The sequence below is a fragment of the Hermetia illucens genome, chromosome 3, assembly GCF_905115235.1.
Source record: "Hermetia illucens chromosome 3, iHerIll2.2.curated.20191125, whole genome shotgun sequence".
In the NCBI taxonomy this organism is placed as follows: domain Eukaryota; kingdom Metazoa; phylum Arthropoda; class Insecta; order Diptera; family Stratiomyidae; genus Hermetia; species Hermetia illucens.
In genome coordinates, this window is record NC_051851.1 from 151,350,060 (window position 1) to 151,374,167 (window position 24,108).

At 44.4% G+C, this 24,108-nt stretch overlaps 2 protein-coding genes across 2 annotated transcripts in view; one reads left to right on the plus strand and one right to left on the minus strand.

Moving 5' to 3' along the window:
• The window catches only part of LOC119651725, a 613,458-nt gene that overhangs the window by 482,485 nt on the left and 106,865 nt on the right, over positions 1-24,108 (plus strand). The gene's annotated exons all lie outside the window — the stretch shown is intronic.
• LOC119651727 overlaps positions 1-24,108 on the minus strand; it is a 118,763-nt gene that overhangs the window by 60,834 nt on the left and 33,821 nt on the right. Inside the window, exons 3-7 of the mRNA XM_038055454.1 lie at positions 18,442-18,614; positions 18,217-18,276; positions 10,288-10,431; positions 10,098-10,227; positions 9,225-9,358 (exon numbers count right to left, since the gene is read on the minus strand). Coding sequence (XP_037911382.1) covers positions 9,225-9,358; positions 10,098-10,227; positions 10,288-10,431; positions 18,217-18,276; positions 18,442-18,614 — 641 coding nt within the window. The remainder of the gene's footprint in view (positions 1-9,224; positions 9,359-10,097; positions 10,228-10,287; positions 10,432-18,216; positions 18,277-18,441; positions 18,615-24,108) is intronic.

The window sequence follows — 24,108 nt, forward strand, 5'->3', positions numbered from 1 at the left end:
CCGCGTCCTTGAAGAACTATTGTGCCCCTTTTACTGGTTATAGTGTACCTGTTGATCATAGTATCTCAAGCAGGCCAGTAACCGTTAGGAACTTTAGTATGTTCCCCACTTCCAGAAGTTTCAACTTTGCATCTGGTATTAAGTGTTCTCCCAGATGTATCGACCTACTTTGCACAAGTGCTGGACACTGTCCCAGGACGTGCATAGAGGTTTCGTCCTCCTCCTCACAGAACCTGCAGGCAGTGTCCGTAGATATCCCTAGCTTCCCTAGGTGGTAGTTCAGCCGACAATGACCAGTGAGAATTCCCACTATGATTCGGAGGTTCTTTTTGGTGAGGTTTAAGCAATCCTTTGTGCGCATGGGTTCGTATCCCCCAATAAGCACCCTGGACTGCTCCATCCCTGGTAGGCCCGCCCAATATAGTTCCCTCAACCGTTTTTCTTCGTTTCTTAGATTCATAACCATGAAACCGTTTCCGATTCCACAGAAGGGTTCTGGCCCGTATAAAGGCATCCCTGGTCCCTTCTTGGCTAGTTCATCCGCTGCCTCATTGCCTTCCAGCCCAGCATGGCCTGGAACCCAAAGTATCCAGACCTTGTTGGACGAACCGAGTGTATTCAGTCTCTCAAGGCATTCCCATACCAGTTTAGAGTTCACCTCGTTGGACCTAAGTGCCTTGATCGCTGCTTGGCTATCGGTGAGAATAGCTATGTTCTGCCCCCTGTAGTTCCTTTGCAGATTAAAGGAGGCACATTTGTCTATGGCGTAAATTTCCGCCTGGAATATGCTAGTGTACCTGCCCATTGGCTCAAAGTACATTTTCCTTGGACCAATGACACCGACACCCGCTCCCTCTGCTGTGAGGGATCCGTCAGTGTACCAAGTAATCAGTTGCTGGTTTAAGCCGTATGTCACAGCCACGCTTTCCCAGTTTGCCTTGTTACTCCAACGTGTTTCAAACTTATTATCGAAGTGAAACCTCGTTGTCATGTTGTCCCTCGGTATCAGTAATTCGGGATACCGCCTAGAAAGGATATCAATCTTCCTTCGATTTAGGCAGCTCCCCGCCTCACTCATGCTACCGGCCATCCTGAATATTGATCTCCTTGCCTGCATCTGTATGTGCAGATGGAGAGGGGTTAATCCCAGAAGGACCTCCAGGGATGCCGTTGGGCATGTCCTCATTGCCCCACTGATACACACGCAAGCCAGCCTTTGGAGCTTATGTAATTCCCTGGCTTGTGTGCTGAGTTGGGTTCTTTCTGCCCAGATTACCGCTCCATAGGTAATCATTGGTCTTACTATTGCAGTATATATCCAAAGTAGTATCTTCGGGCTACAACCCCATTTTTTTCCTGCTATGGATCTGCAAGTCATCAGAGCCCTCGTGGCTTTCCGACAAGTGTTTCCGACATGTGTCTTCCAGAGTAATTTTTGGTCTAGCGTGATTCCCAAGTATTTGACCTCTGTTTCTCGTTTCACCTCCATATCATGTAATGTTATGGCTTTCAGGTGATCCAGCTTACGCCTCCTAGTGAATGGTACTATGGTGGTTTTGGTTGGGTTGATCCGCAGTCCCACCTTCCTGCACCAGGCACTAGTAACCCTTAATCCAGTTTGGATTCTATCACATAGGGTATCTTCATATTTGCCCCTACAGATTAGAACAATGTCGTCCGCGTAGCCCTGGACTTGTATTCCAGTATTAGTTAACACGTCCAGGAGTTCATCCACTACCATACTCCACATCAGCGGCGAGAGTACTCCACCCTGTGGACAGCCTTGAGTGGTGTTCATGATAATAGAATTTGTACCTGTTTGTACCTCTATTTGTCTGCTTTCTAGCATTTTGCCCATCCAGAGTGCCAGGGTGTTTCCCACTCCTTTGCGGCTCAGGGCATCCTGTATCTCTGTGTGCGATGTGTTGTCGAATGCTCCTTCGATATCCAAAAACGCGCACAGTGCAATTTCTTTTGTTTCAATGGCGTCCCGTAGTACCTTTGTCAGCTGATACAGAGCAGTTTCAGTTGACCTTCCTGCCCGGTAAGCGTGTTGACAGTGATGTAAGGGATTACGCTTTAGAACGTTAGTTCTAATATAGTTGTCTATGACCTTCTCCACCGTTTTGAGTACGAACGATGTTAGGCAGATTGGTCTGAAAGATTTAGGGTGAAAAGGATCCTTTTTACCCGCCTTCGGAATAAAGACCACTTTTGCCCGTCTCCATGCCCTTGGTATGTAACCCAGTGCTATGCTCCCCCTTACCACCCTCAGAAGAGACTCTAGGATAATTCCTAGGCCCCTCTGGATAAGTGCAGGGAAAATGCCATCTGCTCCGGGAGATTTCATTGGTTGAAAGGTTCCCACTGCCCATCTTAGCCTAGCTTCTGAGCATACCTCTTTTGCTAGTTTCCAGCTCTCTTTCCTTCCCCATTTAAATATATAAATGAGTTTCATAATTTTTAGGGAGGGGTAACAGGTGGTAGGTTTTGATAAATTAAATAATGAAATGATTCATTTTAAAATTTTTAAATGGTTTATATAAATGTCGTGGAAGGGAAAGAGGAAATTGGGGTGTTAAAAAATCGAAGAAAAGGGGAGAATATTGCATGTTAGTAGATGCTTTCCCTTTTTAATTGTCTCTGAACAAGGTGAACGAAGGATTAAACCGTTCGCACAGACGCAGATACTGCGCAGCACCAGAATTTGTTTTTTCCATTTACTCGGGAGACGCCCTCCTCTCAACAGACATTAAAACTCGAAAAAGACCACTGTCTTATCTCTAGCGCCACGTTAAGTGTAATATCCAATCCACGCGCGGCATGACCTCGTCACTAGTGATGTAGGTATTTTCACTGGATGTCCAGCAGCGAAAACGCTTCCAACAACAGCAGTCCCCTGTCGTATAAGAGCTTGACGGTAGACCATGCGGTGAAGTTTCCAGCGATGATAATGGAGAACCATCCCCGTGCATCTAATACTCCGTTTGGTAGAATATGACAGCTATAAATTTGAAGCCTATTCATTTTGGCTCTTGCAAATCCATTGGTAGATCTTACGATTATTTCCATGTCGTCCAAATTGAGAACGTTTGACTTAGCCCATATTGCACACCTCATTTCCGCTGTATGCCTCACGTCCGCATCATGCCCTTTGAAAGACCTTTCACGCAGGTTAATTGCCTCACCATAACCACCATTTCTAAAGATATACCTACCAAGTTCGCGTCATTCTGTATCTACCGCTTTTCCAGGAGATGTTCTCTTCCTTGCGTTCTCCTTATTATGAGAGAGGTCAACTTTGCGTTCGATAAGAATCGTGCACGAGAGTTCTTTCGTTTCAGCAATTTCTCTGGCTTCACAAATGTTCAAGCCCTTGGTCCAAATTAACGGGATTTCGTTTGTGAAACCGATTTTAATTTCCGACGTTACGTTCCGGCCTCCACCCTTACTGAGCTTTGGAAGCTTCTGCAATTATTTGGTGTTGAAGCATTTGCTCCTTCAATATCATCTCTATCCTCCAATCTTGATTATAATTCGTTTCTTACATTCATATTTTTTGGTGCTCCTCTACATAAGGTCTTGTTCGGCGGGCCTTTTCTCTCGTTTAACTGCCCACCTACCAAAGAGCAGACAGTCGTTAAAAGTTCCGTGGGCTTTCAAAGGTTTTCACCCTGAACATCTCTAGAGCCAGCTGGATTAACCTTGGAGTTCTCCTTAATTCAAGGCATACCACCTCAATTATCTTTAATTCAAGATATACTACCTCAACTAAGTCACGGTTCAACCACTTGGTCTCCTATCCTCCCCTTTTGACTAGATAACCCTATAAATTTGTGCATTCACTTGCTGTTTCTTGTGTATACCATATATTTCCTGCCTTAGCCTCTCTCCATGTACGAGAAATTTTTGAACAGATTATCGGATATCGCAACCGTACTTTTCCCCTCCCTGCTCTACATCGGTTGTGAGGACTTCCAATGCTCACCTGCCCTATTGCTTTTGACACTGTCCTCTTCAACCTGCCGGTGCGTTGTTTTTCCAAATCACTTGATATTCTTCCTCAGGTCGCTTCTAATGCTGTTAACCAACATATTGTGCGCAAGCCTGCTAAGTTCAACTTTCAAAGGCCTGAGTTCAACCCTATCGAGTAACAGGTAGGATCTTATCCTCAACGCTTTAATATGCGACTAAGTCTTCGAGATCCCTTATGCTATTCTAACTAACCCCGTTCGCCGTTACGTCTGTCTGACCCTCCCTCCCTCGGTCCATGCACTCTCAGCCATTCTGGGGAACCATTGAGAGACCATTGAGACCAAGCAAATAAAAAATAGAGATTTTACGGAAATCACCCTAATTCACTTTCTTTAGAACTCTGCAAACTTCAGTAAACCAGGAAGGAACACCTGGAGAAGGAGGAGCATCACAGATCCGCAACATCTGCAGCCCGCATTCTCCTACTTTTTTCAAGTACGCTCACTTTTCTCTTGATTCGCCTCAATTACTCAATTTCCCTGGAGAATAACTCCTCACCTCGTCCATCCTCCCTCAAACGGTTGATTGCAATCAACCCCTCATCTTCCTCTCTTTACCCCTTTCTTATTCAAGCACCTCATTGACAGCCGCGATGCCAATGTTAGTCCCGGTCCTGACAGTCTTCCTAACCTCTTTTTACTAAAAGGGAAATAACACAACAACGCTTCTTTTGCTGCTCCCAAATGCAACCAACTCATCCTCTTTCCCTACTATCTCCGCAGTTTTATTATTGGGGGAACAATAAGAGGAGTAAGTTTGGGCTAAAAAACCGCGTAATTAGCGGAGCTATAAAGTGACCAAAGTGAACAGTCAACCAATCGTTGATATATCCCTGAAAGATTTTGGAACAGGAGGAGGAAAGAGAAATAGGACAGTAACTTGAGAGTGTACGATCACCAAGTTTGTGTTTAGAGATGATGCCGTCATCTTTCCACGGTCTTGGAAAATGACATTTTTGGAGACTTTTGTCAAAAATAAGGGGTGGGGGACGGCAACTCTACAAAGCTTCTGCTCCACGAAGAGGCTCCGGATGGGCAGAGAAATTTTGATATAAGCATGGGAGCGCAGCCGAGTGTCCTAGAGAACCGAAGAAAAAAGGCTTGGACAGGAACAGAAGATGCATAAAAAGCAGAAGCAACCGCACTTTCCGCTGAGAAGATCGTAAGTGCCAACCAGCTCGCAGATAGTCCTTTGCAGAGCGAGCTGGGAAAAAAACGATAAGAAGAAAATGCATTTGAAGGAGACTTCACTCAGTTAGGAAGTAGGCGAAGAGGGGTAAGAAAATAAAGCCCGCCGCGCCATAAGAAACCCTTCTGCTTAAAGTCAACACGAATACGAATTTTGGGTAACCAAAGGAAAAAGTGACAAGGCGATAGAGTACTAGACCACCAGCTCTGCTCATTAAACCGACGGAAGGTGAAACCTTTGCGGAGGTCGTCCGGAAGATTTACTATAAGGTCATCCCCGAAGGTTCACTGCCACCTGAAGTGTCTTCCATTGGGAAAAATAAGGGTAGAATTCTCGTTGAACTAGTTCTGAAGACAATAAACAACGATACGTTTTATAAGGCCACTCGAGCAAAAGGCTCTGGTTTCCAGGAGGAACAAAATAGGAGAGGCTATTATGCGAATGACTAGAGGTAGCCAAAGTCCGGATAAGTATCAACCGTGAAGTTTGCTGCGGAGATAAAAGCTGATCTAGTGCTAATCAGCGACCAATTCTGGCACGCGAACCCAGTTTCATGCATCTTGAATTATCAGGTACCTCGCTATCTGGATTGGTGAAACAACCAAGACCAGGGACGATGCCGGACATTCAACACAAGGTTGATGTCTTCGAGAACGCTGTCTTCGGCAATGGAGGGGCGGATGTTGGTAAGGAGGGACTTCAACGCCAGAGTACTTGAGTGGAGCATGCCTCACCTTGATTTCAGAAGGAAACTGATCTTTGAAATGAGGGCAAAAACGGGGTTGATAGTTATAAAGACGGGATTCCCACCAACGTTCGGGCATTCAGACTGCGAAGGAAGCATTCCCAGTGGAGGGATGGTGAGTTTTGAAAAACTTCTCGTCAATCAAATGTCAGTTCATTTTTTCGAAGTGGTTGCCGCTATTTCTCTATGTGTACCAGCCGGACGCTCTCCCCGTGCGTGGCACGTCGGGAAGGTGAATATCGAGAGATCCGGCAGAGCTCTTTGAGCAATGGAGAGCGCTGACAATCCACAGTGCTTCCACACCATAGCAGACACTCAGACGTGATGAACCATCTATGTATTGGTACATGGTCGAAATTGCGAACTGCGGATGATCATAATCTCCGCCGTTTGGTACCAAGCTTTATCTCACGGAAGAAACCATGCTTCACAATGACAAATAACAAATAACAAATCGGCTAAAAAGAGGCGGCCCATCGTTATATAGAAGCAAAGCTCGCTACTGACAGAACTTAATCGACGCAAATGGGAAGGTAAATCGGGATCGGTGAGGACTCGGTTATATATGTTCACCCGCACTGTGTATCCCATACGGAATAACGACAACTGCGTGGCAAGCGCTGAGGATTGTTCACTTTTCACCATGAAACACTACCAAGACGCCTGGATCCAATGGTATCCCTAGAAAATTATATAAACTGATATTCCATCATCGACTACTGATCGGCCCATTCAACACTGGCATGAAAGAGGGCATTTTTCCCTTCTGCTCGCGCTAATTAACAAAGGATAAGACAACCCTGAGCTACTGTCCACTTACCGTCCGCTTTGTTCTCTTGGTATAAACGGGAAAATAGCGACACAATCTACGGGCGGCTTTTCCCCACGATGATGGATGCTAGCATAGGGATCGTAGATAAGCTTCATCGACGTACATAGCCGTCGATGTAGAAGCTTAAATTAGAAAAGCCTTTAATTCCATGTGCTAAGCACACACGCTAGAAAAACATACCACGGGCCGGGCTATAACTCCGAATATGGAGAACTTATCTGCAAGACCGAGTTTTGCTCTATAGGATGTTCGGATAGATCATACCGGGGGTAGCTGGGGAACCCTAAGGCCGAAGACTTAGCAAACCAGAAGGGTCGCATATGGTCTCAACAAATCAGAAGACTCAAAGCAAACTTAGCTTACTACTGTGACGATGATGGATAACCGCTCATGGCATCAGCCTGTCGCTGCAAAAAGTCGAAGAAGTCACCCAGACTAAAAGGGAATCGGTACCCTGCGTCCAAATCGATCGGCGAGTAGATAATAGATTCCAAACAAACAGTTAAGTTTCATGGATTGACACCCACTTCTGATGATCAATGTTCTGAGTCCAACATCTAGTAGCAGACATCTTTTAGTGAGTGCATTGTAGTCGGTCCTCTTCTATGGCGCAGAGATATGAGCTGATGGTCTCGGAAAGGAAGTGTATCGTAAGCTCCTAGTATAATAGAAGACGGAGTTCATTGCTGGTGGCATCTGCCTATCGAGCTGTCTCAAAACTAGCTTCCGTGATCACCATGGAAGTGATTTCCGTTACCCTTTTTGTTAAGAAGCGTAAATGGTGAGATGGACTACTTCTTTACCCAACTTCTAAACGGGCATGGAGGTCTTCGGTCTTGCTTGCAAAGATTGGAAAGGCGCAATAAACCTGATTGTGTATTCTCCATGAGGATTGAAGAATTATGTCCTCATGGAAGGAAGGTTCATAAACCAATTTATGCAGACCAATTATGCGGAGCCGTCACTGAACGACACTCTCAGAGAGATGCTGAGGAATGGTGACAAGTGAAACCATTTTGCTCATTACTTTCGAGTTCTTCTTGTTGCGAAGAAAATGGGACTTGATCGAAGAGAAACCGGATTGCAGGAGATATCTTAAACTAACAAACCAATTCTTCCCCCTCACATTGGTGAAAGGAATTCGCTGAATTGAAGGCTCCATAAAGTGGGCTAGCGAAAGGACTAGCCCAAAGAAATGCTTCAAATAATTCCAGGCTAGTTCTCTGACGATAAGCAGGTGTTGAGTTGGTAGTCCAATGGGCGAGTGTAGCTGGAGTCCAATACTCTATGTACAAACGCATTCATTTGCCCTACTCACAAAAAACATTTCCTTGCCACTCAGTACATAGCTCATCTTCTAGCTGTGCAACCATTCCTGCAACGTTTTTTTGATCCTTCCCTTCTTTCCTTTCGGGTGCGTAGATTTGCGTATTTATGCGCCCTGCCAAAAGCTTCTTTTTGGACACGAAGGGACTTGCTTGATCAAAATTCTGGCAACTACTTGCAAGCGTGTATCTATCTATCACACACAATTTTCTCAAAAACAGTGACACGAAATTTGGGAAAAAATTCGGGACTGTGGGCTCATAGGCATACAGTGAATGAAGTTATTCAACGTTGAATTTAAAGGGACTTCCCCTTCCTGTCCTCATGCATTCAAAAGGGGGCCGTATATTTTTTCCAAATATAGTTATGTGGGGTATCAAATGAAAGATCTCAATGAGTATCTTCCGGAACAATTAATTTGGTTAGTTTTAACACAGTCAAAGTGGGGGAGTGGGTCTAGGCCTAAAAGTACCCCCATATTGATGTGAGCTTAAATAAAGTTGACAGTGTGTACTTATAAATTTTAGAAAGTCACTGGAAACCCCCTTAAGTTCATCTTAGTAAATAAGTAAGTAAGTAAAAAGGGAATATAAGCCAGCATGTGAGACACAGGAAAAATTAGAAAATTTGGTGGAAGTCCTACTATTATCAGCAAAATTATGGTAGGTTAAAATCAAGTCTTTTTTGGTCCTGGCTCCTAACATATCTGTCAGAATTACATTCAAATGAATGCTCTCGCTATCGTGCACCAAATTTTTCTTACATAAGAAATCTACGAAACTTTGTGTACTTCAAGTGCCTAATTTCTGTTTTCCGACTTGTTTACAAACTCTGGTCGACCTCCGGAAAAGAGACTCCTTCCGAATTATTCCTACTTAACTGAATGCCATTCTATGACTACTTACCTGAACCTGATTTGAAAAGTTGCAAAGTCAGCTGAAAAGGATCTATTTTCTGGCTGCTTTCATTGCACCACAAAACTCCGCAAATTCGCATACTTAAAACCCACCAAACTTCCGCCAATCAAACAAAGTACCCCAGTTAAAAATTACGACACTCATAACATAATTACATCGAAAACTTTGCACACTCACTTACCTCCCCTTCATTTCCTCGGTCGGCCAATCGGTCCATCCCCAAGGCATATCCGTTGTTCCAACAATTAGGCCAAAAATGAAACCAAAAAGAAGCGAAATGAACATTCCTAATGCCAAAGTCATGAAGCCAACTTTCTGTAATAACAACGAGCACAAAATTTTATGTTTCTTAGCAAAAAATAGACTCTTAAAAATGGCTAATGACATGAAAGCAAGGACGAGGACCGAGCCAGCAATCAACAGCAGGAAAGGAGTATAAAATAACTTCGACGGGATTTCAAGTGGGACGAAAACTCAAAGACAAGTACACCCCATCCAATCCGCGCAAATCCTTCATCTCCATCTCGAACCCGAAACTTTTACCGCTTAAATTTTATTACCGTCCCATTTCTGATGACTCCTCAGATTTCTCGGAATAAAGTCGTCCTTCCGCTGCAAATTCCTTGCAGTCACTCAATGAGATCTGAACAAGAATCCCCCAAAAATGTTGGGACTTTATGGAACATCGATTTCTGATTTCATTTTCCTGTGAATGACGAAATCCCGACCCGAATGTCCTGTCGTTCAAAGCTGCATCGGCGGCTATTAAAAGTTTTGCCCTTTTACCATGGAATTGCATTAGAAATACACACAAATCGGAAAACTCGCATTATTGCCTCCCTTTGTATGTACTTGGAAGCGAGTTTTTAAGTCCTGCACGGAAAGGAAATTCCCGGGAGAACCGAAGCAGTTTTCTCTTTCCTCTGAGAAAATTTTAAAACTATCGGAAGTTGTTCGAATGTTTCAGCGGGGAATATGGAAGCTGGCTCGCGGAATCCTTGCTGCAATTTGTAGTTGAGGAAACATGAAATGTAAATTCCAACTTTTCACTTACTATGAGTTTGTAGTCGGAAATTATCGTACCGAAAGTAATAGACATGACCGGACCCATGAGAGGTGAGACAAGCATGGCTGCAACGATGTTTGGAGCATTGTTTTCGATAAGTCCCAAAGCCGCTAAGGAGCTGAAAGTTCAATGCGAAAAAGTTGCACCTTCGACACTGTGTTCGGTTAGTAATACTTACTCGGCGGTTACTATAAGGAGAATATAATCGAAGGAAATTGATCCTCCAGCCCGTACACCATCCACCACTTGCTTAACAGTTAGTTTCGATTTAATAGATTCCACGAACTGGTTCCATTTTGAACGAACCTCCGGGTCGTTTTCACTGATGGGAAAGAATAACTTTGTTACAGATAAAATGTTCCTGAAACCAGCAAAAGTTGAAAGAAGTTTTAAATTTTTTATAAACCCTTACTACACCATAGATATGCTTGCCATTCTTCCCTTGGTGGAGTATAGTGCGTTAACCACACCAACATGCCCTCGTTCACGATTACCTGAAATACGATTCAGCTCCCCCACGACTGTCCGAGACGCCCGCAAGTGTTCTGCGCCAAGCACACCTGGGGCAGCCCACTCGTCGGCCATTTGGGGAGAGTGGATTCCACTGCATGGCGTAACCAACAATGAAATTGTTGCCCCGTCTTGAGGTAAGACCTATCCACTGCCACTTCCGTCTTCCAATAACAGTGCGTACTAGAGGCAGGCCTGAGCGCGACCAAGTTCTTTGTTTGAGGTAGTGTTAGACCAGCTTTTGGGTATAACTAGTAAACATCAACAAAACCAGGTATAATAAATTCTAATATTACGACAAACTCTAAGACTAGCTCCTAGCCATCCCCAGAACTAAAGACCAACGTTGTAATGGTTTACTTGCTCAAAGCACCATCGAAGAACTATCCCAGAAACCTAAAGAGGTCGCGAAATTTACCATAAAGGTCATCCCGCAAAGACCGCAGCTCCACCGAAGTGTCACGGCGCACTTGCATGTCTCTGCCCTAATTAAACCCAAGAATATGTGTAGTCCTTTTGGACACTGCAGTTCCTCTCACCTCATTTACGTGTCCCTAACCCAAGGCGGGAGATCGGCTCGACGGCACGCGTAGTACTGAGTACCACGATCGAAAGTGAAGATCTAAAATAATTAATGCCTCTGTTAGGATTCTCACTATTACTTCGCAATAAAAAATGGCGGTCGTCGTTGTAGCTGACTTCGGTCATCTCGGGTGACCTTTTGGGCATCGCCGAACCACTAAGCCATTACAACGTCCTTTGTAATCATTTCTGCCAAACCAGCCTGGACTCGGAAAAACTCTTGATGATCTCATGGAGGAAGGAAAGACGATTCACTGCAGATCACATCTTGCTTAACGCCTCCCGTGCCTCAGTTATAAGTGAGGCACTTCGTTTAGGATTGGCTTCCTTCTTCGGCATCTCTTGGCCAGGAACTTTATAGACTTGCAGATTACTCACTACCGAAGAAACCACCACTTCTTGCAGTTAGGCATAACATTCAAGTTCATTGGATTAGGAGAAGAAAAAATTTCAGGTCCTGTACGGATAACCGGGAGGTGTTATCTAACTTGGTAACTCGCAGTGCTCCTGAAATGGATAGCCTCTTCTCCTTCAGCCTTTGTCCCGTTCACGGTCGGCTCATCGTGATCGGTTTCGCCATTTGGGCTGATCTGGATGCAATCGCAATGTTTACAAATCCCCGTCCAGCGTATCAAGCCACCGTTGTTTCGACCGGCCTTTTTTAGTCGCTTACCATCGACTTCGATGTTCAGACCAATCTTGGCGAGTGAATTCTCGTTGGCGCGAATTAAATGACTATACCATCGAAGACCTCTCTCATGCAGTTTTTCCACAATGGGTGCAACCCCATATCGATCACGGATTTGTGGTCTAAACGTGTCGTCTCCATTACGTAAGAGGCCATTCATTGTCGTTCATAGCCGGCCAACACTTAGAATCATAGAGGGCGACAGGACGGACGTCATTGCGATCACAAAGAACACTAGTTGTGGAACGTCACTTAATCCGGGTTGCACTAATGCGTGAAACAATTTCATAACGCAGTTCTCCATTGGTTGATAGCGGTGACCCGAGGTATTTAAATCGCTCAGTTCTGGGCAGATCACTGCCGCTGACAGTGATTGTGTCTGTTTCATGGGGATCGGTTGTCAAAACTTCAGTTTTGTTTAGATTCAATCCGAGACCGTGTTGCATTTTCGACAAGTTGCTCGAGATCATTTTGACTATCAGATGCTAGGAAAGCATCATCTGCATAAAGCAGTGTGTATGGCGCTGGACGTTGGGTATCCCGTGTGCCGGTGTCCATAAAAAGAACAAAGAGGAGTGGTAAGAGAGCGCTTCCTTGCTGAACACCGACAAAGATACGAAGCGGTTTTCATCAACCCGCCATACTTGGAACTTTACTTTTCGGATCGTGGTAGAGCATGTGTTGTAAAGAGACTAAGATGTAAAGAGGACGAGGCTTCTCACGGTGTTTCTCCATGACTAACCGCGCAGCGTGTATTGCGTTAGTAGTTCCGCAGTTCTTGACCACCCCGGCTTGATTCACGCTTATTTCAATGATTTCGGGAATAGGATTGTCAACAATGCGTTCAGAAATCTTCGTGGTATAGGAAAGTAGCTGGACTACCTTTCTTTTCCATTTTGGAACTGTGGTACATTCTTGCCCGTCAGATGGTGTTTTACCTTCCTGAATGACCCGATTAAAGAATTCACTGAGGCACGTTTCAGAGCTCAGAAGCGATGTCGTCAGGTCCTGTTGTTTTCCTTGATTTCATTTGCTTTATTGCTTCCTCGACTTCAGTGGCGCTGACAGGTGGAATAGCTCCAAATGTCAGCAATGGTTGTGGAACTGAAGGATGAACAACTTCTTCAGTTCAAATCTGCTCAAAATTTTCTCGTAATCTATCTGTCACGGCTCGTCCGTCGGTAAGCAAAATAACGTTCTTGTCATGAACAAAACAGAAGTATTTGATATCTTTCTCCAGAGGCAAAGAAAACCTTGCCAAGGTGTCCTCGTCTGAGATCTGAGGAGGCCGGGCAGCTGCATAAAAAGTGCAGAGCCGTCTCCTCCATCTCCTCACATTGGTTGCACATAGCCGAAACCACCACCCCAATCTTTTCCATATGGCCCTAGGCTCTTTCACAAGGATTTTCGCCTGCCGACAAGAGTGCAAATTTCTCCACTCGCCTGCGTGAATCCTATCCAAGTCGATACAAATCTCTCTCGCTATGCCGTGTATCCAGTATATAAAGATATTTGTAATAGACCGCTCAAGTGACAGCGATCGCTTTCTTTGCTTCCCGATTGGCATAACTATAAATTTGCTAATTTACCAGCGTTTTATCATCGAGAAACTTTCGGTGGAGGCGTTTCTTTTCATGGATCTTCATTTCAACATCGTCATTCCAAAACTAAGTATCTCGGTTTTTGTACCGCTTGGTGACCCCGAGGATAGCAGAGGCCGCGTGTCTTTCATTTGGTTCCACGATTCTTCCACATTCGTAATGGTTGGTAATCGCGTAAGTGAGATCATTTCTTCTTTCTTCTCACGAAATCGCCACCATTTAATGCTCGGCGGACCAGTGCATTCCTCATGTTGTTTTATCGGTGGCCTCATTCGCAGGACGACAATCAACGGCCGATGTTGAGGTGTGACTGTCTCATAGGAAACAGCTTTGCAATCAGTGACGGTGGTGAAATATCGGCGTCTTATGAGAATATAGTCGATTTGGGTTTTACTGTTCCCACTATAAAATGTAGGGACATGAAACAATCGTTTGACGAACCTTGTATTCATAAGTACAAGTTCATGGGTGTCCGCAAAATCGATTATACACTCGCTACCCTCATTGCGCGCTCCAAACCCCTTTCCCCCATGGCACCCAATGATTATGTAGTCGTCAACAGACACGTGATAAGTCTTTTATCTAGAAATTGCCAGCATCAGGTCGACTTGTCTGTGGCACGTATCCGGTGAAGATGTGAATAGTGCGATCACCGGATATAATGGTGAGCTTCATCCAACAGTCGTCAGATCATTCGACTTCTTTCATGACGTCTCGGAAACCCTCTGATATGGCAATGCCAACACCATATTAGATGTGTGGGTTACCAAACTAAAAAAATTTATTACCAATTTTACCATGTTCGCGTTTTATGTCGCAGCTTTTAGCACCAGACCATCCGGTTTCTTGTAGAGCGCAGATATCGATGCGCCTTCTCCGAAGGGCTCTTGCGAGTTCATCGGTCTTTCCTGTGAGGGTGTCAATATTTAACGTTGAAACACGTATTTGATTTGCTCGGACTAATTTGCTTGCGTCTTGACGCTGTCCATGCGCCAAGAACCTTTGCCCATTTCTCAACATAAACGTAACTAGGACTGATGTGAACGCCCTAGCGTTTTTAACGATATCGGAAGCATTTGATTGGTCGGCCTGCCACGGAACTTGTCGCCAAGGGAAATCAGGTAGGATTTAACTGGAATAATTGACCATACTTTAATTATCTCCTTTCATGATCTCAACACTTTATTTTTGTTTTACTGAGGATAGTACAAGGTGCTTTGTCTCAAACTCTCCTCCGTTACCTAGTTATTTTATAATAAAATCAAATATTGACCTAAGCACTAACAATGCTTCCTTTAAACCATCCCCACAGCTTTACGTCAATATTGTATTAGCTTACGTGATTGAGCGATTGTTAAAACCATTCGAACCGGTCAAAGTCGACCAAGAGAGCAGAATCATCCTGTAAAGATCCCTTGCACTCTTTTTCGCTATCCAGTCTCGAGAGTATGGGAAAGTCCTTTTAGACATTACTGTCCCGCTCACATCATTGGCAAAATTTTAAGCGGTGGGCGGGACCGGCTTCATCGATCATTTGGTGCCAGAAAAACTCGAGACCAGAATGCCGCCACCAAGAATGAAAATTTAAAATGGATCACATCCTCAATCGATGTTTCAACTACTCATATTTTTAGGCCGCACCTGCTTTGAGATTCTCACCCTTTCTTAGCATTATCGGACCGTAAAAATTGAGGATCCGCTTGTGGTCGACTGCGTCAGAACCTAAGTCCTGGTCTACTGAAATGTCTCATCGATACGCATTTCCAAACCTTTACGCGGGCTAGGTTTGGCGACGAGGAGAGGAGTTTTCCTGGACACTTCATTCCCTTTGAAGTGATTTGCAAAATTTTCCACGAGTCCTTAACCCGGCTCTCTGACCTATGAATGGGGCTTGAAAATACACTTCCCGCCCTGCCTTCCCTGCTTGCCGCAAGAAACGACTAAAAGGGATAGAAATGTGTGGATTAGCAACCGGTAAATTTTGAAACTTTATAGCTACCGAAACGTCAACAACGGCTTGAATAGGGACTGACCTCACGACTAAGCGAAGTAAGATGGTGGGACTCTGGAGTGTACTCCTCTGCCTCTTGCCACATTAATGGCAATCTGCTTTTGTACTGTAGAAAGCCAAGTTGGGCTATTTCTGAGGGCTACCGCAAGGTACGCTCTTTTGACCTGGAAGCCCGTTTCTGACAGACTTCTAACTGCAAGATTCCGGCCCAGGTTAAGGGGTATCACAACTGTACAGTGCTATGCACCAACGAAGACTTCCGATACAGTAGTGAAGGATGATTTCTACAGCTAATTAAATGCACTTCGGAAGAGACTTCCTAAAGGTAACATTGTGATCATAATGGGTGATCTGAATACCAACTTGGCCTCTAACCACACGCTGCCCCGACATGTGATAGGGAAGGCAACCGTAGTGATAATGGTTTGAGATTCATGGATTTCTGCAATTTCCACCGCCTGATCATTGGTAGCACATTGTTCGAGCACAGAGCCTGCCATAAGGTCAGTTGGGCTTCAACTGATCGACGCCACATGAGCAATCAAATTGATCAGTTCGCGATCAGCAGTAGATTTGGGAGTTGACTCCTTGCTGTGCGTAACAAGATAGGCGCTAACATCGGCCTCGGAAGGGATCACCATTTGATGGTCAATTACGTTCGCTTGTGTGTTGCGTCCGCCAATTTCTCGAGGGGTTAGGGAGCTGCGACCCTTCAAACTCAACATCAATTGCTTATATAATGCCATCGCTTGGCAATGGGAGAGCTATCTCGGTAATCGGACAGCATGAAATACCTGCCATGAAATAACGATGAGCCTTGTTCTGCCATAAAAAATGCCCTTCTCTAGGGTGCTACACAGGTTATCGGCCACGTTCCGAAGCGGCATCACAAGATCTGGCTGACAGCAGAATCGTGGAAGCAGACCGATGAATGGACGGGGTTGAAGACTCTATTAGGAGTGATGGTGGACGTGGCACACGCGAACTCCGATACTGAACGAAATCCTCAGAAGTTCAACATAGTGTGCGCCGTAAAAAGGGAAATTTGCTATTGTGTTGGTAGGGGGAAGCGAAAGTTGGCGCCGAACGCAATGATTTCGGAAATGAATACCGTATTACGAAAGAGCTTGCATGCAGTCACTGTAGATCTGCTACTTCCACTTGTACGGAAACCTTGGGAATCCAAGACCTTTTCCAGAGGTTGAAAGAAGGCGAAAGAAGGGTATGATTCCTACGAACTGTACAATTGGAGGCGTATTTGCCGCTGCAAACATAATAGCTAAAATAATCCTAGAAGGTATCAAAGAACATCTCAATAGCTTAATCGACAGAGAGCAGACCGGTTTCCGCTCCAGATGCTTATACATTGACCATATCAAGACCCTACGGATCATTTTGAAACAGAGCGTGAAGTTTAGATCTTCGCTGAACCTGCTCTACATCAACTTCGAGAAAGTTTTCGATTCTTTAAACGGAGTGTGTCTGGCGTGCTCTACGCAGAAGGGGCAAAAGCTATTATCAGAGTGACATATGATGGAGAAAAATGGCACGTGCTGCACCGCGGGTAAAATTTCGGATTTTGAGGTCAAGGCAGAGTGCGCTTTGGTGTAGCCACCGCATCCACTATCACTTGACTAACTCTGAAAATTATATTTTGGCAAGAGACAGAAGAGGACTCTTCAGAGTCCCACTATTTTACTTCGCTTAGGCCCAGAATGTCCAGCTTATATCGTTAGAATTCCCGGTCGAGATGGAGAAAGCGAACATTGTAAAGACTACTTTCGCAACAGTTGTCAAGGAGCGTGGACAAATTTCAGAAACCAATCATAGTTCGTTTTCGATAAACTCAGGTCTGTGGCGCGATGTCCTTATCAGAGGCACTATTTTTGAACTGCAGGTTCCTGGCCCACAAATTTCTTTCCTTTTTATTTGCCTTTTACGACAAGCAGGGCGGACTTTGAGTGTATTCTTAAGCCCCACCTCACAGGGTGTGATCCTTTTTGTATTCTTACTTTCTCTATTTAATATTCAATGAGACTGCTGCAGTTTCTTCATCATCGTGTGCATGCTGTGCAGGTGACACGCCTGGAAATAGCATAAAGATTAACATGACCAAACGGGATTCAAAGCGAGCAAAACGAAATCGATATGCTGACATTCAACCAACTCGGACATCACACCATCATTTTTGTGGGGTAATAAATTCCATGGAGATTTTTTTGTGGGAACGTGTGATAATATACTTTTTTGAATATACAGAACATTCATCTTATTTTAAAAATTACTTTCACTTCAAGACCAATTTTATTCCCCTGGTCAAGCTTTCCAAAGTCCAAACTTTGCATTCATTAGGGATCCTTATCAGTGCGTAGGTTAGGCCCATTTCTCAGGTTGGTAACATCATCCGAACATACACGTGCATCCGTTTTACCAGTGAATACCTTCTTGACCTTAAAATTTTCAGCGTGAATTTCCACAAGGACCCAAGTGCAAAAACACTTGAATAATCTTGAATAATTCGCAGGCATTTTCATTAGTGAATCTCTCTAGAGAACCACCAAGGTCACCGTCAGAACATTTACAGAAAAAATGCGAGGAGTTCACCCGCAGAACTTACAAAATTTTAAATCTGAATACATACATTAAGGCAGCCTGCACAGATTTTATGAAAATATTTACATGTGGATCCTGGATGGCTCCAACAGATGTACTTACTCATCCTCCAGCATTTCATTAGCTGTTAGTGCATCATAGCTCACTGAGCACGGCAAAACACTGAAAAGGAATAACGAAAAGGTGCTTTTATAACGATTTCAGATTCCTTAATGTATTCACATTGAAATTCATCACTTTCAAGGACAGAACTTCAGACAGGCAAAAAGTAAGTCCTTAAGATATTCTGGATATTTATCAAGTATTTATGCGTCTGGATACACTCACCTGACACTGGAGTTCCATCTGATACCTATACCCAACTCCGTCAAGCAATGGAGGGTGGTTTCACATGGCTCACCGGATGGAATCGGGAAAATGACGTGGTGATAATATCCTTTTCGATCTGTTGTCCAGGTTACGTGCTCGATTTCGAGTTTGGATAGGAGTTCTTCTAGTATCTGTAAAGAGGTGGTGAGTGTTTGACACAAGGACGCATCCAAACTGAATGTTTGAAAATATGTGAATGTGCAAGAATAAATTTAGAGGCATTTATAGCTGATGACTTCTAGAATTGGTCCTTTTACTATGTTCCATGGAAAAAAGATAAGACAAGCTTTCACTTATTTTTCGAAAATGAATTTGTCACTTATTTTAGGGATAGCCCTTCGTGGTGACATTACTTTTCGATTCTATAACAGAAGCAAACGTTCAGATAAGGATGACTAGAAAAAGGGGAATCAAAAGGTGGTCAGAAAAAACGCATTCTCATTTCATTGCTTCTCTCTGGCGACTACCATCATTGTTCACCATCATTTTGCTATTCGTGTCCTATTATTATTAAGTTAAGGGGAAATCGCACCGCGTCCTTGAAGAACTATTGTACCCCATTTGCTGGTTATAATGTACCTATTAATCATAGTATCTCGAGTCTATAACCGTTAGGAATTTTAGTACATTCACTACTTCCAGATCTTTCAACTTTGGTATTAAGTGTTCCCTCAGATGCCTCGACCAACTTTGCACAAGTGCCGGACACTGTCTCAGAACGTATCTAAAGGTTTCACCACACTCCGCACAGAACCTGCAGTTAGCGTCTGTAGATATACTAGCTTGCCTAGATGATATTTTAACCGACAGTGGCTAGTGAGAATTTCCACTATGATTCGGAAGTTAAAGTGAGCTTTAAGAAATCCTTTGTGCGCTTGGGTTCGTATCCCCCAGTAAGCACCCTGGACTGCTCCATTCCGGGTAGGCCCGCCCAGTACAGTTCCCTCAACCGTTCCTCTTCATCCTTTGATGTCATAGTCATGAACCCATTTCCAACTCCACAGAAGGGTTCTAACCCGTGTAAAGGCTCCCCTTCTTGGCTAGTTCGTCCACTGCCTCATTGCCTTCTAATCCAAGATGGACTGGAACATAGAGTATCCAGACCTTGTTGAACGAGCCGAGCGTGTCTCTCAATGCATTCCCATGCTAGTTTAGAGCGGAGATTAAAGACACATCTGTCTATGGCGTATATTACTGCCTGGAGTGGCTCCAAGTACACCTTCCTTGGACCAATGACACTGGCACCCGCTCCCTCTGCTGTGAAGGATCTATCAGTGTGCCAAGTAATCAGTTGCTGGTTTAAGCACAGCCACGCTCTCCCAGGTTGCCTTGTTACTTCAATGTGTTTCAAATTTCTTATGGAAGTGAAACCTCATTGTCATGTTACCCCCTAGTAATAATAATTGGGTATACCGCCTAGAAATAATACCAATCTTTCTTCGATTTAAGCAGCTCCCAGCTTCAATGATACTCTCGGTCATCCTGAATATTGCCCTCCTTGCCGGTTTCAGTATGTGTAGATAAAGAGGGGTTAATCCCAGAAGGACTTCCAAGGATGCCGTTGGGTATATCCTCATTGCCCCACTGATACACACGCAAGCCAGTCTTTGGAGTTCATGTAACTCCCTGGCTGGTGCTGAGTTCAGTTCATTCTTCCCTGATTACCATAGGTAATCAATGACCTTACTATTTCAGTGTATGTCCAAAGTAGTATTTTCGAGCTGCAAACGCATTTTTTTCCTGCTATGGACCTATAAGTCACCAAAGTCATAGCTTTCCGACATGCGTCTTTCAGAGTAAATTTTGGTCTAGCGTAGTTCCTAAATATTTGACTTCTGTTTCTCGTTTCACCTCAATATCATATAACCTACAGGTGATCAAGCTTACGTATCCTAGAGAATGGTACTATGGTGGTTTTGGCTGGATATTTCGGCAGTCCCACATTCCAAGCACTAGTAACTATTAATCCAGTTTGAATTTTATCACATAGGGTGTCCTCATATTTGCCTCTACAGATTAAACCAATGTCATCTGCGTAATCCTGGATCTGTATTCCAATATTTGTTAGCACGTCCAGGAGTTCGCCCACTACCATACCCCACAGAAGCGACATTAGTACCCTCCCTGTGTTCCGTAGTACATCCGTCAGCTAATACAGAGCAGTTTCAGTTGACCATCCTGCCCGGTAAGCGTGTTGTCACTGATGTAGGAGGATTACGCTTTAGAACGTTAGTTCTAAGATACTTGTCTATGACCTTCTCCACCGTTTTGAGTACGAACGATGTTAGGCAAATTGGTCTTTTTACCCGTTTTCAAAAGATAGGCCACTTTTGTCTGTCTCCATGCCCTTGGCATATATCCCAGGGCTATGCTGCCCCTTACCACCCTCAGAAGAGACTCTAAGATGATTTCTCTGCCTCTCTGAATTCTCACTGCCCACCTTAGCCTAGCTTCTGAGCATACCCCTTTTGCTAGTTTCCAGTTCCCCTTTCTTCCCCTTTCATTCGTTGTTGGGGTGTCAGGCAGAATGTTGTGCTCTGCCGGCGTGGGGTACGATTCACTTCAAATGGTTGCAAGAGCTTTGAAAACAAAATTGATTACGAACAGAAAGTTTCTTTCCAATTCCAATCAAGTTGATGGGGGATCCAGGATCCCCTCAATTTTAAAAGCAAATAACTGATTTAGTTTTGAACCGCAATGCGATTTTTTGGATGTAATTCGCGATCATGGCATGTTTGCGGATTAATATAAATGAGCAAGCAACATCCCTGAATCACTTTGGTCACGCTGCTCCGAAGGCAGAAGTGAGGCAGCGTTTGATGAGTCGCTTCCGCCCGAACGACCACTTTGCGAGTAGATTTAGGAGTTGTTTTCTGGATGTGCGTAACAAGAGAGGCACTGACATCGGCCTAAAAATGGATCACTATTTTATGGTTAGTTACTTGCACCCTTGTGTGTTAACTCCGCCACTGCTCGCAGGGCTGGTGAGTTGTGATCCCCTAAGTTCAACATTGACCGCTTGTATTATCCATCTGTCGCTCAACCGTGGGAAAGCAATCTTCCAGATGGGATGCCAGATATACTGAGGAACCCGCCTGAGAATACTAATAACAATTGGGCACCATCAAAAATGTTCCTTTCTCTCGGGATTTTCGAAGTGTATACCGCATCACGAAAGAGCTTAGAGTTAGTCGCAAAACTTTCGATGGTCCTACGAAGAACAACGGTCAAGTTTTCATCCACGATGTAGAGCAACTGAAGAGGTGGAAAAACATTCAACTATGGTACTGAACCGTACCACAGCCATCGAAGTTCCTCCACTTGTGGATAAAATGGCTAGTCACCATAGCATTCATCCCACTGCGTACAGAAATCCTTGGAATCCGGGGCTTTTCCCAGAGAGTGAAAGAAGGGGATGATCGGGCAGATTCCAAAAAAGGATCCCCGTTTTGAATGTGACTAGTGGTGGGGTGAAGGGGTATTAGCATGTTCCCACTCTTTGCAAAGATAATAACTAAAATAATCTTAGAAAGCATCAAAGAACATCTCGGAAGTTTGATCGACAGGTAGCAGGGTGATTTCCGCTCCAGGTTCTCTTGTGTTGACCACACCAACACCTTATGGATCATTTTGGAACAGCGCTGGAGTTTAGATCTTGGCTTCACCCGCTCTTAAGCAATTTCGAGAGAGCTTTCAATAGTGTGAACAGGGAGTGTATCTGTCATGCTCTAAGCTTTAGGGTCATCCTGCAGCAAACTTGTTCGGCGCACAGCCATGGAACTCTACGCTCTATAATCGGAAGGCGTGGATAGGCAGTGGATAGGTTACACACTGAGGAGGGGCGACCATTGCATTGCGGGCAATGCCGGGCAGTGGAATCCACTATTTGGGATAGTGGCCGACGAATACATCATCCCAACGGCACTTGGCGCAGAGCGATAGAGGAGCAGTGCGGTGCGTGTCGTAGGAGGGAGCTGGGGGCCATTTCAGGTAACCACGAACGATGGCATCTGGGTGCATCTGACGCGCTATACCCCACCAATGGGTGAATGGCAAACATATAACATTTTATAAGGCTTTTCCCACGAATTGGAAATCCATTCCGCTATATAGAAATATTTCCTTCCTTCCTGTCCTTCTTACTTTTGGATATCCAAGGTCCCAACACTGTAGCCTATCTGCTAGTTTGGGTACTGTTTATACTGGCAATAAGTGTAATCCCAACTTCATTTTATTTTATACCCACGTCAGCCTCCTCCTCCCTTTAGAAGGGCATCTGCTTGCCCTTTACTCCCTTCTTAATTTGAATCTATGGTCGGGTGGCCCCGGTAGAAATAATACAGGCTCCCATTGCACGCATCCGTACATTTTCACAATCTAGCCCTACAACTATCCAATTTTTGTACGTACAGGTTTCTTATTCTCGGGCACCCTTCCCAATTCTGAGCCAAGAATTCACTCAAAGTACTCCGTGTTTCTTGGCAAAAAAGAGAAATTTATGGGATCGCAACTTGCTTATTTCGAAATTTTCTCGCTAACGTTGTCTACATCGCGAATAAGGACGGAATTATCGGTTATGACCTTTGGCTATTATACGCTACCAATTGATTTTTGGAATGTATGTGCACTCTTCGACAATGGCATCGAATGCCTCTTCTATAATTTAAGCGAGAGTTCCAGCATTACAGACTGCGGGCTCTGAGGATAAGTGGAGTTCAATTGTGGGACTCTGGAGAGCACTCCTTTCTCTTTCTTGCGAGAGTATAGTGTTGTCCTGCGAAAAGCCTGACGGAAGCAAGCGTTAATATAGTGTAGAATTAAAGCCTACGGTACCCAGAAGGCGTGTCATTATTACCTAAGGAGCGCTTTCGACGTAAGGTTCATCTCAAGGGTATAGTGCTCAGCCACAACGGATACATAGGGGGAGGGATACATAGGGGAAGGAGACATTTAATGAGCAATTGAATCAGTCCAGGAGAGGCTGGCAATCAAGATGGGTGAATTGAATGCAAATATGGGCGGTACTGGTGAGGGGTTTGTAGAGCACAGATTCTACCAAAATTTTGGTTGAGTTTCAACTGAATGATCATATTTCGATCAGCATTAGATTTCTCGTTCTGATTAACAAGAAGTGGACTGATACGAGCTTCGAAAAAGACCATCCACGGATGACTGGTTACCCTCACGTGCGTATCGCGTCGATTGCTTCTCCCAGGACTGTGGAGCCTATAGCCTCTCAACAGTGTTATCTTATTGATCGCCTAATAAGCGGCAACCAAGGACACTAGAAATGCCCTTGTTTCAGTCGTTTTTCAGATCGTCATGAAACGTAATCGACTACAGAAAAATGGCAGCAGATCGAAGACGGGATAGATGCGCTGCGAATGGTGGCGAACGCGATGCGCTAGAGCTCCCTTCCTCTTCGGCAGGTCCAGACAAAATCAGCTGTAAATAATAACAATTGCAAAACCGCTTTCTGCACCACTAAAGAAATTACAGGTGATCACGAATAATTCGCTGATCTGATCAGGGATATTAACGGTGAAGGATACCTGAAGAATTTGAAAGCAACCCCATCAAGGTTCACCGTATGAGACCCGGTGAAATTCTACCTCTCTTTGCTAA